The sequence below is a fragment of the Carettochelys insculpta genome, chromosome 1 (genome assembly GCF_033958435.1).
Source record: "Carettochelys insculpta isolate YL-2023 chromosome 1, ASM3395843v1, whole genome shotgun sequence".
Lineage (NCBI taxonomy): Eukaryota > Metazoa > Chordata > Testudines > Carettochelyidae > Carettochelys > Carettochelys insculpta.
The window spans coordinates 102,076,700-102,091,322 of NC_134137.1; the positions used below are offsets into that span (position 1 = coordinate 102,076,700).

General features: G+C 42.6%; 1 protein-coding gene across 1 annotated transcript in view; it reads left to right on the forward strand.

Annotated features, from left to right (window-relative positions):
• Positions 1 to 588: 588 nt before the first annotated feature.
• Positions 589 to 14,623, forward strand: part of GPC5 (glypican 5) — a 1,026,336-nt gene continuing 1,012,301 nt past the window's right edge. The window contains exon 1 of the mRNA XM_074983055.1: positions 589 to 976. Within this exon, the coding sequence (XP_074839156.1) occupies positions 820 to 976 (157 nt within the window). The 5' untranslated portion in view covers positions 589 to 819. The remainder of the gene's footprint in view (positions 977 to 14,623) is intronic.

Consider the following 14,623-nt stretch of genomic DNA (forward strand, 5'->3'; position numbering starts at 1 on the left):
CCCACTTCTTCAGATCTGGAAATAGAAGAAGTGGGTCTGCCCCACGAAAGCTCATCACCTAATAAATTATTTTGTTAGTATTTAAAGTGCTACAGGACTGCTGATTTGTTTTGTTAGAATACAGACTATCAGAGCTACTTTTCTGTTACTACAAACAAACGGGTTACAGGAAAATATTTTTCCCAGTATGCTTACTTTTTGTACCTGACCCTTCTCTGCTAGACTGTCTACACAGTATTTTCAGTGTGTTTCCCTTTCCCGTCTTTCTGTCTTGGATTTCAGCTTGCAGCTGTCCCATGAAGTGTGCTTTGCATCCCACCTTGTACGCAAAGCTTTTTTAAGCTCCAAGCCCTGTAGCAAACTCCAGCTAATAAGCCTGTTTCCCTCGCTGCGGGTGGAAATCGCGGGGCAGGCGTTCCAACGCTACTCCCAGGTAGCCGAGGGGGAGAAGGAGTTACGTTGCACCACACCGCCGCAATGAGATTGCCTTTTTCGAGCAGGGAGTGGGGAGGGTGTTGCCCCCTAACGCTGCTGAGGTCAGTCGGGGGCGGGGCAGCCGGCTGCAATCCTAGGGTTCTCTCCCGCAGCGCTGGACGCCTACTCTAGCATCGGACCCGGGGCAAAGGCGCCGCCTGCTTCACCAGGGCAGCAGGACAGCAGGCGGCTCCGCCAGCCTCGCCGGGTGAAAGCGACTCGGGGGCGGTCTGCTCACGCCGCCTGCTCTTGCTGGCGCACTCGACCCCGCGCCCTCCGTGCGGGGCAGGGGGCTCGTGGGCAGAGTTTGCCCAGCCGGTTGCAGGGCTGCCGCGCCGCGCGGCCATGGGAGGGCAGAGTCGGCGCTGGGGCCTCCTCCTGCTGGCGGCTCTCGCGGCGCTGCCGAGAGGCGAGGAGCTGCGGAGCTGCGAGGACGCTCGCAAACTTTTCCAGCTGCTGCAGCTCGGCCCCGCCAAGGGGCTGCCGGAGAGCCCGCGGGCAGGTGAGCAAGGCGGGCGAGCGGGCGCCGCTTTCCGGGGTGGGCGGCTGGCGGTGGGCGCCGGCGCTGCGGGGTTTGCAACACCCAGGCGCGCTCCCCAGCAGGGCCCCACGGCAGCGCTGCTACACCGGCCTCCGCTGCGCTTTCAGGACAGCAGCGCCTGGGCGGCGGGGAAACAGGGGGCGCAGTAGCGTGGGCGGCTGTTCGCTGCCTCTCCGCCGGCAGGTGGCGCCTTCTCGCAGGGACTTGCTGAGTGAGGGACGCCCCGGCGTGCAAAGGGCGCCCCTGGCGGAGGCGGGCGAGGGCTGCTCGCCGAGCGGGGCCGTGCGGGAGCTGGCACCCGCCTCCGTCAAGGTGGGAGGGAACGCTCGGCAGGGAGCTCCCGGGCTGGGTATTACCTTAGGTTGACCACGTTGTCCAAGTGAAAACGGAGCCTGCTTGGACCTGGCCCGTGGAGTGACAACTTCTTGGTCCCCCCATGCTCCCCCGGGGGGCTGCCCTCAGAGGGCTCTGCCCCTGCGCTCCTCCCTTGTCTGAGCTCCCCAAGGGAGAGAGAGACATACTCGTTGTTTGTTTTGCAAAACTAGCTGTTTGCCCCATTTGCTGCAGCCCACTGATACTCAGGGCTATTTGGGACTGGACTTAAGAAGGGAAAAAAATGGGACATACAAGCTGCGTCTACACGTGCACGCTACTTCGAAGTAGCGGCACCAACTTCGAAATAGCGCCCGTCACGTCTACACGTGTTGGGCGCTATTTCGAAGTTGAAATCGACGTTAGGCGGCGAGACGTCGAAGTCGCTAACCCCATGAGGGGATGGGAATAGCGCCCTACTTCGACGTTCAACATCGAAGTAGGGACGTGTAGACGATCCGCGTCCCGCAACATCGAAATAGCGGGGTCCTCCATGGCGGCCATCAGCTGGGGGGTTGAGAGATACTCTCTCTCCAGCCCTTGCGGGGCTCTGTGGTCACCGTGGGCAGCAGCCCTTAGCCCAGGGCTTCTGGCTGCTGCTGCTGCAGCTGGGGGTCCGTGCTGCATATACAGGGTCTGCAACTAGTTGTTGGCTCTGTGTATCTTGCACTGTTTAATGAAAGTGTGTCTGGGAGGGGCCCTTTAAGGGAGCGACTTGCTGTTGAGTCCGCCCCGTGACCCTGTCTGCAGCTGTGCCTGGCTCCCTTATTTCGATGTGTGCTACTTTGGCGTGTAGACGTTCCCTCTCTGTGCCTATTTCGATGTTGGGCTGAGCAACGTCGAAGTTGAACATCGACGTTGCCAGCCCTGGAGGACGTGTAGACGTTATTCATCGAAATAGCCTATTTCGATGTCGCAACATCAAAATAAGCTATTTCGAAGTTGGGTGCACGTGTAGACGTAGCCACAGTCACCTCACATCAAATCCAAGTGAGGGGCCTTTTTCTTGAGAACAATACTTTACGGGGCCCCGGCAACTTGAACAAGAGAGAACTCCTCACTTCTCCTTGTTTGCCTGCAACACCCCTGAGTGGGGATGGATAATGAAATTACATGTTCAGAATTGATTACATGGGGGATTTGGCCCAAGTTCAACTCTCAGTGGCCAGCTAAAGTTAATATCCCCAATGCAAATGGAGGAAAGCATCCCTGCAATTCAATCACTTTCAGGCAGAGAGAGGCTTCCTCAGTCAAATAGCAGTTAAGGGGTACCCAGCAATGGCTCTAGGTGAGGCAAGTCCCCACTGGCATTTGACAGAGGTACCTGCGGCTTTAATACATTTGGTATTTGCATTAAAAATGAAAATTCTCGAGATTCTTGTGCTGAGTGGAAATGACCCATCTTTGTAGATAATGTGATCTGGGTATCTTTACTCAACTGAACAGTTCCATTGATTTCAGTGGTGCTACTCCCCACAGTAGAATTACTTACCTGTTCAAGTGTGCATAGGTCAGGAACTCAAACATATGAAAATGTTTGACTCACAACTTTGAATATTTAGATGGCAGGTTGACCATTACTGATACAGTTTTACAGAAAATGTTTTCTGTGAAATGGGGAGAATATGATTAAAAATATGCTTCCTCTTGTTTCTGGATATAATCTACACCAGAAAGTTTTACCAGGATAGTTATGACACTTAAGAGGGTTTGGTGGGAGAAAAAAAATCATGTCCATAACTGATATAGTGACGCTGACAAAAGCCTTATTATACTTGTACTGGTCAAACGAACAAAAAGGATTCTTTTGCTGATGCAGCTTATTTGGTTTGGGGTAGTAGGGGTATTTGTAGTTCTTGAGGTGTAGCTAGTTGAACCTGGCTAACCCTTTTAAGTGCAGGCAAGGCCTAAGGATGCTTGTTTTGTTTTCCTTTACTGAGGAAGTGAAATTATTGGTATGGTGTACCATAGACCTATGCTTAAAATTTCATTGGTATGTTTAGTATTTTAATGCTTACATAAAGCTAGTTTGTAAACTATAGTGATATTAATGTTAAGAAAGGGCTAAGCCTGAAATATTTATTACATTATAGTAGTTCCACTTAAACCTTAGCTTCCTATGAAATATAGAAACGTAATTCACGGTCTGTGAATCTCGTCGGTCAGTTACAATTTCCTTATGTAGGGATTGTATTGTGAGAATGTAATGATCAGAAAGATGTACAGCTCATTTGGAAGGGCTTATTAGAGAGAGGTTTGAACGAAACCCACAAAGCTGAATAACTCTCCTCTCTGGGGAAATTTGGATCTAGATACAAAACTCATAGTTGATGCATCTCTAGCTTTGCTTATTTAGTTAAATGTGAGCAATGTCAGGGTTTTTTAAAATCAGATCTTATCAATTGTGATCATATACTCCACATTCTCTGTATTAACAAAACTGAAAAATCTTCTCTGCTAGCATAATTCATTTGTAGTGTGTATACATACAATGAAATATAATAGTGCCTTTTTTCTCTTCAACATCAAGCATCTTAATTGTACTTGTGATGTTCTTTTTCCACTACTGTCAATCTTTTCCCCACACTTGTAGAAATACTTTGCTAGCACAGCACTTAACTTTCTTCTTCTGTCTTCTTTGTATGTTTCGTCCCATAAGAACTGCCACTTGCTTTGGACTAGGAAGGTAGGAAATAGTTCCCTTCAGAATTTATAATACTGTCCCGAGAGATGATAGGCTGGTAGAGGGTGGGACACAGCTTTGTATTCAGCAAAGTTTTCCTCTCAAGATGAGTTTTATTATTATAGAGACAGTTAGTCAAATGCCTGTGTCCAACAAACTGAATGCAAATTTAAAATTACCTCACTGGTGAGTATCAGTGTTTTCAAGCATATGTAGGTAAACTGTGCATAAATTCATATGTAATTGGAGAAGTAAAACAAACAAAAAAAAAAAACTTGAAAAAGCGAGAAATAACGTTGAATAATAGCTGTGGATTGGTAGGACTAAATCTAAAGAGGAAAGAGATGTGAATTTTGCACTTTACACAGTAAGTTTTAATTCTCGTGTTTCAATTTTCACTTTCTAGATGAGCAGTCAGGAATAAACCTTTTTGATAAAGCTTTTCTGACAATATATAGAAATATGGTCAATAGGTAGTGCTCATTAGCAACCTGTTTTACTGTTTAGAAATGTATTTCTGGGTAGTTTAGTATTGTAATAATAGCAGTATGCAAAGTTGTGGTTGAGAGTAAAAATGTAATGTTTTTGGATAAATGTAATCCTTTTGGATTAAAAACAATGGTCGTGCTCAATCCAGTGGAGAGTATTTCTAGAGAGTAGAGAGAGAGGCTTAAAGGAACCTGAGTTTAGGGGGAAAGAATTTTTCAGACATAACAACACTGTCAAATGCTTCCTGAATTTGGGTAACTCAGATTAAGTAATTTTAAAACTTTGGAGGTGCTACTGGCATTGGGCCTAATTCTGCATACGTTGAAGTATGTGTATGACTTTACTCATGTGAGAAGCTCCCGTTGGGCCTAGTCTGTAACGAAAGACAGGGATATGGTTTGAAATAACAAAACTAAGCACCTGGCAATTGCATATAGGAAATTATATACACACATGGGGCTGTCCCCAGAGGAGGCTGGACCAGGACGCTCCCCACCCCTGCAGTGCTGCAGGCCCTGCCCTTTCCCCAGACCAGCTCCCTGCCTATCACCTCCCTGAGCAATGCTGCCTGGGGCATATGGGGGCCTGGGTCTGTGGCAGCAGGGGTTACCCCCTCACCTCACCATGCAGGTAGTGGGAGCCAGAGCTGTGCTCCCCACTTCCCTCCTGGCCCACTGCATCTTGCTTCTCCACAGTGGTGGGAAGCAGAGCGCCTTGGGGCCAGAGCACTTCACTTCCTGCTGCTGCAGAGAGTCTGGTTGCAATGGGCCAGGAGAGCGGTGTGGTGGAGTGGAGCAGGCTGCCAAGCTCCCACCATCTGCTGCGGCACCAGGCCCCCCATGATTCCCCATTCCCTTTAGGAGAGTTGGGGCGTCCGCCTATGGACAGGATGGCTATATACATACACACTCTAGGACAATTTTTTAGTGGGATAGCTTGTGAAAGTAGCGGACATTTGCTCAGTAAGGGTTAAGCCTTGTATTTGGAATGCCACTCTCTGAAAAAATGTAACTGTCATTCTTTATATAACCAAGAACAATGTACTTCGGTATGTGAGCCTCCTTCATCCCCGAGGTAATGGTGTTGTAGTCAGTGGAGTTGCACCAGGGAAAAATTAGGGCGGTTTTGTTCACCTTCACAGCTGGATGCCTGATCAGTCTCTTTTCCGTCTCTCTCCTTTTTAATAATAATAATAATAATAATAATAATAAAAGAGTCCTTAACTGAAACAAAAGTTTTTTTTTCCTTTCCTTTTCTTTTCCATTTAAAACATTGTTCTGGAGTAGCTTTGGGGAAGTGGGGTTTGGTATGCAGGCTGCCCCAGGGAGAGAGGCAACCCCATTCCAGCCCTCTCTCACTACAGTAGCTTGGGGCCAGGTGGGAAGTGTCTATCCATGATTGCTGCAGCTGTACTGGGCACATCTGGGGGAGGGGTACATATCCCTCAGATAGGGCACAGACAGCTAGACTGATACTCTTTGAAATATATAGTAGATAGCTGTCCCTTTCTCCATCCCTGCCCCCTCCTGGACCAATGGAGTTATAGCTGTCCTCCTCCCTACCTCTGGCCCATTGATGCCACCCCTTCGGTTATTCAACAGTATAACTGTCCCTCTCTTTTCATTTTATGAGAAATGATCACATTCTAGGCATATCCTACTGTTTTGGCACGACCAAACCCTAACCTTGCTTTAAGTTATGATGAGAGGAACCTGTATACCAAATTTGGTGGGCCTAGCTGTTATCATTTATCAGGAGTTCTTGAAAAACAGACTTACAAACACACAGGTTTTCTAAAATTTGTAGCAGATAAAAAAATTAAACAACCTTTCCATGCAAGAAAAGTACACTGGTGTAAACGTCGTTGTTTACTCTGTCTCCTTAACAATAATTTGTGCAATGATGCATAAGCCTATGATTAGTCATTTTGTGCCATATATTATTATAAAAGACTTAAAGCATGGCAATTTTTACCTTGAGCTCTCAGAATAAGTCATGTTTGAAGTCTTTCCCTAACCTCTCGACCATTCATCTGATCTTCTTAATGGTAAAACTATTGCAATTGTATTCTTATTTTTCTTCTTGTTTTGTAGTCTTAAAAGACCTGTCTTATGGTAATGAGGACTTCATAAAGTGATACACGCTGAGTTAAATGTAAAAGAATGAACACTCATTCCAGTTTCATACCGGCTTCACCTCCCCATATCCATAAAATTTTCTCTGGCACATTATATATATTTAAAAATGATTTTTTAAATAATAGTTTAGTTACTAGTAATTGTAAATTAGATTTGTCTCTGGCTGTGATAGATTAGTAGAATGGTTGGAGTGGAAGGACAAAGTGGAGAGTGTCACCAATCTCAGAAAGGTGGAAGGTGGGTTTGGTAGAGATGCAGCAGGCTCCTAGCTTCTGCGGAAGAGAAGTCTGTCCCTTTCCTAAAGCAAAGCGTGTTCAGTGGGGTTGTAGCCCAGACATGCCAGGATGTTCTGAGTTAATTCTGTGGTCTCTGGCTTTGGCCAGCTGACGCAATTTGTATGAGTAAAGTGCGCAGAATTTGGCCTCAGATTTACTATTTTCTCTTTCACTAACAGGTGAAGACACGATTCTGCAAACTTTCACTTATGAGAGAATCAGTTTATTGGGAATAAGTATTTGCGGAACTGAGGCCGTACATGAGTATGAATTCAATTCAACACCTTTAGCAAATAAGCACACCTAAAGCAGAAGTATAATTAAAATTTCATTCTCAATAGAGCTATGCATCACTTAAGGCAACTTATTAATTAGCTCACTTTTAAAAATGAGCTCATATAGATAGCTGTTCATTACAAAACTTATAGCAAGCCACATTTGTTTTAGATAAAGGACCAGGACCCATTAGTGGTGGGACTTATCTAAAAATATCATTCCAAATGAGTTCCAATCTAGAACCTTTTAGAACTCTGTATGGAAAGAGATGCAGTGTTTTCCTTGGTTGTTACTAGAGCTCAAAAGTTTTTTTTCCCACTATCCCATAATGCAGGAGTGCGCAAAGTGTGGGGGTAGGGTGGGTGCCCCTAGGGTTTGTGAAATTTCTCCAGGGGGTGCATCACGGTTGGCTGCAGGATCTCGGGCTCATCCATCTAAAATATTGAAATATGTTCCTGTTCTATTCATGTATATTCACCTTTATATACCGGTTAATAAGTATGTAGAATGTAAAAACTTTATTGTCTTACACATGCTGAAAAGTTTTGTTTGGTTTTTGGTTTTTTTCATATGAGCCTAACTGACATTTCCTTCATGCTGTATTACATTAGTTGTGTTGGGTGTGGGGCAGGAGGCTGCTAATTGTGGGGTCTGATGTAAAAAGTTTGCTCACCCCTGCCACAGTGAACATAATCTGCCACTGATGTACACATCTTCTGTGGAAGAGAGGAGGCTCTATATGGAGGCACAAAAACTTGCAGATATTTTCTTGCTATTGATGAAACTGAAACAGTGTGACCCTCTTTTTCTCTCTTTCATTGTTACACACACACTTGTGCAATAAAACTTTTTGTTCTCCAACATTAGTTAAGAAACACATGTACAAATCCATGTAGTGGGTTTCAAGCTACCACCCTATTCCTAGTCAGTTAGGTTTTTTTGCACATTCGATTGTCACTTTACTCCAGTTACTGAAAGCAGCTGTGTTTAATGAGCTGGAAAAGAAATAGGTCAATAAAATGTACTTTTATAGGTATGTGATTAGCAGTCTTAAAAGTAAAAACAATGTTCCCATAGGCGCTTGGAGTGATATCCATGTTAAAAAGATGCTATGCATTTTTTTAAATGTTTACCATAAAAGTAAGGCAGTGAGAGGAATGAGAATATCAGAGTCAATTTTCAGGGCTGTGGTCTGAAGCATTTTTGGGAGTTCTTATGATCTCTTTGTAGCTGAAGCAGAAACTCCAGAAGGATGTTCTATGTAAAACACCATTATTTCCCTTCACCCTCTGAAAAAGTGGGTGAAAGTTTGAAAAGGTGAATGTTTGACATTCATTTTAAATTATGCAGACTTTGGATAACATGGAGAGCTATGGTATTTCATTATGTTCCTATGTTTGTGTTAATGGTATATCATGCCTCCTGACCATGAAGCCTTGCAAGACCGGTATCATACAAATAGGTCCCTAATTTTACCAGATTTTATTTGCGATGCCGAACAGCTTCTGAAATTAGTGGGTGCTGTAGGTGCACAGTGCCTCTGAAAATTAAGCCGCTGCTGGTGTGATCATTGTCACAGAACAAATCAGTGGCAGAGCTGGCAATGGAATTCATATGTCCTATGTTCCTGTCCCCTGATCTGGCAACTGGACTGCACATTCCCAATCAAAATTTTTGATGCATTTGTACAATAATTCCATTGAGTAAAATGGTTCTACCACAAAACACTTAATTTTATTTCCCAAGTAACCTGACAGAAGTTTGTAGTGGTTCATCGCTCTTGTCTTTCCAGTTCCAAGGAGCAGTAAAACCTTTAGATCTAGATATACCTGTTTTGAACTAGAGACTAAGAAAGGCAGAACTGAATACCAAGGAAGTGGTTTCCCAAGCACCAAAATCTTGGCAGAAGCTCTCACCTTTTCTGTCTGAATGTGTACATGCTGTGCTGTGCAAGGATTTTATTGGTTTGTTTAATGTGTTGAGGAGAAACACATAAAATGTACTTCTTACTGGATGTGGTTATGAAAATGGTTGTTTGTAGTGATCAGAATAGTGGATACCAAAAAATCAAACAACAAAATGCTATTCTTTGCAGGTAAGCTGGCCCTGTAGGATATGTGTACACCAACTCCAGCCTAAATAGCAACATTAAAGCACTATCTGCAGTTATTTTTAACTCACTAGCATGATTCCCACTAGCATAAGTCTGTGGATCTGAACTGGGAGGGTCACTCTCAGATGCAGTGAAGATACCCCAATGATTGAATATTTTAGTAAGACTTCCAAGGAGGCAGGTTGCACATTACTCTATTAAAATGCATGGCATATTTTTACAATTTTCAGGGAATTTAGTGGTTGGAAGTGTTCCCAGTTGAGGGACTTTGTAGAGAGGCCTTTTGTCTGTACTGTGCCTGTTTTAACCAATGCACTGGAGCAACTAACTAATACAGTCTTAAATCACATCTTTTGTGAAAGCAGCATGTTTGCCAGTTCCTGAGATAATTTTTGATATGAACACTTGATAATTAGGAATTGGGCTGAGGCTGAGTGGCTGTCGGATATGCCTTTTGCTCGTTACTGGCTAGGCTATATGTATTTCAACAAGTGATTAGAGGAATGGGTCTCTTTCCCTTTATTAATTTTTAGAGCTATATAGTTCACACACATAAGAATGAAACAAACCATCAGTCATGTATCTTGATTTTGATCTCCAGATCTGAAGAGGTGGGTCTTCCCCATGAAAGCTCATCATCTAATAAATTATTTTGTTAAAGTGCTACATGACTGCTGGTTTGTTTTGTTAGAATACAGACTAACACGCCTACTTTTCTGTTACTATACATAAGAATGGACATACTATTGCAACTTAGGCAAAACTGCAGTCTGATTCTTGTCTACCAATATGAATTTAAATACTTTTCAGAGTTTGCATTGGCTCAGAAAGTCTATTTTTGTTCCCCTGCTTATCCTGCTTCCTCCCAAAAGAGAGAAGATATCCAGACTGAAATGTCAGAAAAACCTTGAGTTTTCATCCTTCATGTGTACATAGCAGGCAGTCTGCATCAAGTAATGCATACTATATATTCAAAATTATGGGCTCTAAATTATCTGTTACAGGCTAGGGCACTGTGCCAGCCCATCCTGGCAAATAGCCACTGGTGGACCACTCCTCCATGAAATTATCTAGTTGTTATGACTTCATATGCCTCTGTGTTCATGTCTGTGTCCCTTAATGGTGGGTGTTGTCTCTAGGCTATGTCTGGGGTCTCCAAAAGGTTGATTATAAAAGTAATGCTGCTTCTTGACACTGCTTACAGCTGAGCCACTTGTTGTAGAACATTCAGGATGCAAAATGCTCATCGCTGAATTCCCTTGTCACATCCGTTTTCAGCTGTGATAATATTTCTAGATGCTGGACCTGTGTGTTCATCTTTATTTTTCAGCCTTCTTGAGGTTTGTGGACTTTGTAGGTGGGGGGGAAAATATACATGAAGACTCTCTAGTCGAGAGGCAATTGTTCAGTATCAAAGGCTTTCTTCCTTTGCTTAAGACCAAAAATTCATCTGTGGAAGGGAGAGAGAACATCCATGTTCCTCCTTTTCAAGGTACAGGTAGATTCTTTGAACAAAATTTTCCCAAATGCATATTTCTCTCTTCCACCTCCTCATCACAGATAATGCCAGACAGTAAGTCCCAAGTAGGTCTCTTACAACAAGAAGAATAGCTCAAACAAGTTCCAGTATCATTGGCTGAGTTCTTTCTTGGCATGGAATCAGGAATTCCTCTACACGTTCCCTCTGATTATGTTGGTTGAAAAGTTCCCTCTCCAAGCGTGAACCAAGATGACGAAGTCAACAGACCTAACCAGATCTTGTTGGCTTTGTCTTCATCCTAGGTCTGATGTTAGGATGATTTTTCAATTTAATTATCTTTTGTCCTCAGAGTGCAATAAGAGTTTATCTACCTCTGACTGAATCTTCTTGAGTTGATACTGTGACTATTGAATTGTCGACAATATTTTTCAAGAGTATGGTGGGTCATACTGAAAAGCTGGAGCTTTTGACCAAGCTTCTCTTGTTTTTAACATTGCTATTATGCTTTTGAACTTTAAGACCTATTTTAAAGGTCTCCATGGGTTCTGATTTCAGTATCCACCCTCATGTGCCTGGGTGACAGTCATTCACTTTACAAGACCGTAATTCAGGGGTGTCCAATGTGTTCGCCACTCGCCAGATGTGATGAAGAAGACACCACGTTGTGGCAAATACAGCTCTTGAAATGAATGTGGCTCTTGGAGCCTTTACATGGAATTCTTTCTGGGAGCTGCGTGCAGGGAGTGCCATCCACCTGCTCTGCACATGCTCCCCATTGCTTGGTGGGAGAAGCACATGGTGGCCCTGATGGTGGCTCTGGTGAGTTGCTGACATTGAATTAGAATGGGGGTGTGTGCCTGGCTCCGGGGGAGTGCATTCAGTTAGAGCCGGCGGGAGGACCTGGGGGTGTCTGGCTGTGGGGGAGAGGGAGGGCATTTATTTAGAGGTTCTGGAAGAAGGTGGCGAATATAGAAAGATGACAGCCAGAAGTGTGGTGGCATTTGAATTACTGTTGGACTGCGCTGCCCTAGTTTATGGAATGATTTCTTGAGGTAATTAATTTGCCTTGATGGCCATGTCTATGAAAACTACCTTCTCAGGAATGCACTTAGTTTTACTGTTAGTATGACGGTGAATATCTTTTGTCTTGCTGTCTCAGGGGTATTCCCCCTTGTGCGTATGTCTCTCTTTTGCCTTGTGGTTGTAGTAATATTTGAGAGAGGTCTTGGGATGTTGGACGGAGCTGTTGATATTGGTCAGCTTATCATTTGTACTGTACATCTGAGAAGAAATTCCTCATAACCATAGCTACAGACTATGAATTTAATGAGATACAGGTCAAACTGTCACTCTTAATACATCATAGTTCACATGGGAAATGTGACTTAGTCGGTGTCTCTATCTCCATTTCCATCTTAAATAGGTCATTAGTCTTAGCCTATGCAAGATGAATAGTCAGTATTTCCTTAGCCCTCTTTTTTTATTCTTTCTTTACAACTTGCCAGGTGTTCATTCCCCTGGAGATTTCAAAAGGTATTCAGGTCATACAAAGGCACCATTAGATGCCTTCATACTCTTTGGCTATGTAAAGAAGAAAGCCAACACATTCTTTCTTTTAACTTCTTAATTCCATTCTTCTGAAGTTTGGGACAGATCAAGTGTGTCCTGCTGCAAGCATACCTGCTACTAAATGTTGTCTTTGTTTGGTATTTAGCTAATTAGTTTTGTTAACTATCTTACACATTTTTATTCTGTCTCTTTTTCTCTTATTCCGTATGTGAATTTTAGTAGACACCCAGGATATTGTAAGTAGTCAGGTTTGAAATATAATAATTACGAATGGAGGAAAAAAAAAGAATTAGCAGAGACTGGACTTTGTATTATGTTCTTACATTTAAGATATATGAAAAATCTATACAGATTGGATACTACATAAAATTTATCTTCAGAAGAAGTATGTTAGAAAATGATGAGAAGTACCTTGTATCCACTTTGCTTTTTCATTAAGAAGCAATATTAATAAAGTGAGATTAGTTTGGGGAAAAGAAATGAACCAGCAAATTTCTTTAGAGGACTGAAATCCACTACAAGAAGTACTAGTTACTGCTCACGAAGAGAGTGACTACAAGTGGACATATGCATTTATATTTTTTTTTACAGTCTAATAAAACAAATTAGATACAACATTCACATTTAAAATGCTGCGAGGAATGCCATAGAATCATTTCCCAATATTTTGGGATTGTCTTAAATTGGAAGCCTTGTGATCTGATAGAGAATTGAGACAAGAATTACTTTAGGGATATATTTTTGCTCCGGAGTTCCACTCTCAATTTGTTCCTGTGGTATTGAAGAGATTACTGGGTTACTGAAATTAAATAAGATACCTGGTTAGAGTTCATGAGACTGCTGTTACTAAAATGCATTTTAGCCTTGTGTTTGTGAAAACAAATGCCATCTGTAAAAATTGTGGCTGACCAAGAACAAATAATTAAGAGAAGTTTAAATAATTTACTACTTGAGGAGCCAAGTATGATGATTCAAGTAAAAATACCATGCATATGTATTTATCTTTTTCCTGTATTGCCTCAACTTTGCTATACATAATGTTCATGTTTGACTCAAGAAAAGTAACTTGGGGTGTGTGAAAAACAAGACGAAGCTGGTCTTTGCCCATGAAAGCTTATTCTCTGAAATATCTCTTAGTCTATAAAGTGCCCAACCTTGTTGTTTTTGGAGATACAGACTGACACAGCTACCCCTCTGATACTTGTAGTGTGTCAGCAGCTATTTCTTTAATAAAAAATAGTTATTAAAATTTTAGCTACTCCACTTCAGCCATCCAAGGTGAGTGGGAAACCATTCCTTCATGCTACGAGTAGAATATGATTTTATATTACACAGCAGTCTGCACTGTCAGTGAAAAATGGCTATATTTCATTTCTGATTGTGCCCTACACTAATAATAGAGTTGAGTTCCTTGCTTTGATATATTAAAATAGATATATGGTCAGATGAAGGTCAGGGAATGTAAAAATGGGGAAGCGGGGAGAGTTTGGTGCTTTGTTGAAATCTAAAGTGTTATAGTACAGGGTCATATTTTGTACCTGGATTTCAGTAACTTACACGTTCTAGTGAAAGTGCTTTTATAGACATGAATTAACTAATTCTCATGGTAATCCCTGGAAAATATAAATATAATAGTCTTTGGTTAATAGATGATGGAAGGGGATGGAAGAGTCATAGCATTGTCCCATAGCCATGCATTAAGGGTTTGTTCTTATTCCTACTGAAGTTACTGGCAAAACTATTATTCACTTCATTGAAAGTAGTGCTGGGCTCTGTATGTGGCACAGTCAGGGTTAGAATTTACGTGTTCCTTTCCTGAGTCAAGTGTTCTGACAAGTAATTGATGCTGTCCCTTTACAACCAGGGACCAGCTCTTGAATGACTCCCCCCGCCCCCCGCATTAAGGGTCATTAAAGTAATGCTGTATTGGAAATCTCTTAACAGAGATGTCTTTCTAAACTTTATGCAGTAATTCACCACAAGTTATTAGGCTTAATACAGATATTGCTACTTGTACGTAAGGGACATAAGATTGGATGATGATAATGGTCCCTAGAACAATTTGATAGCACAATAGTATATACGCTTTTTAATAAGGGCTCCTAGTATGGGTTAAAAAGGAAAAGACTAAGTGAATGCCTTCTGGGAGTGCATATATGAGGACAAGTATGCTCTAACACAGGGGCTCTCAAACTGGTTTGGGACTCCAAAGT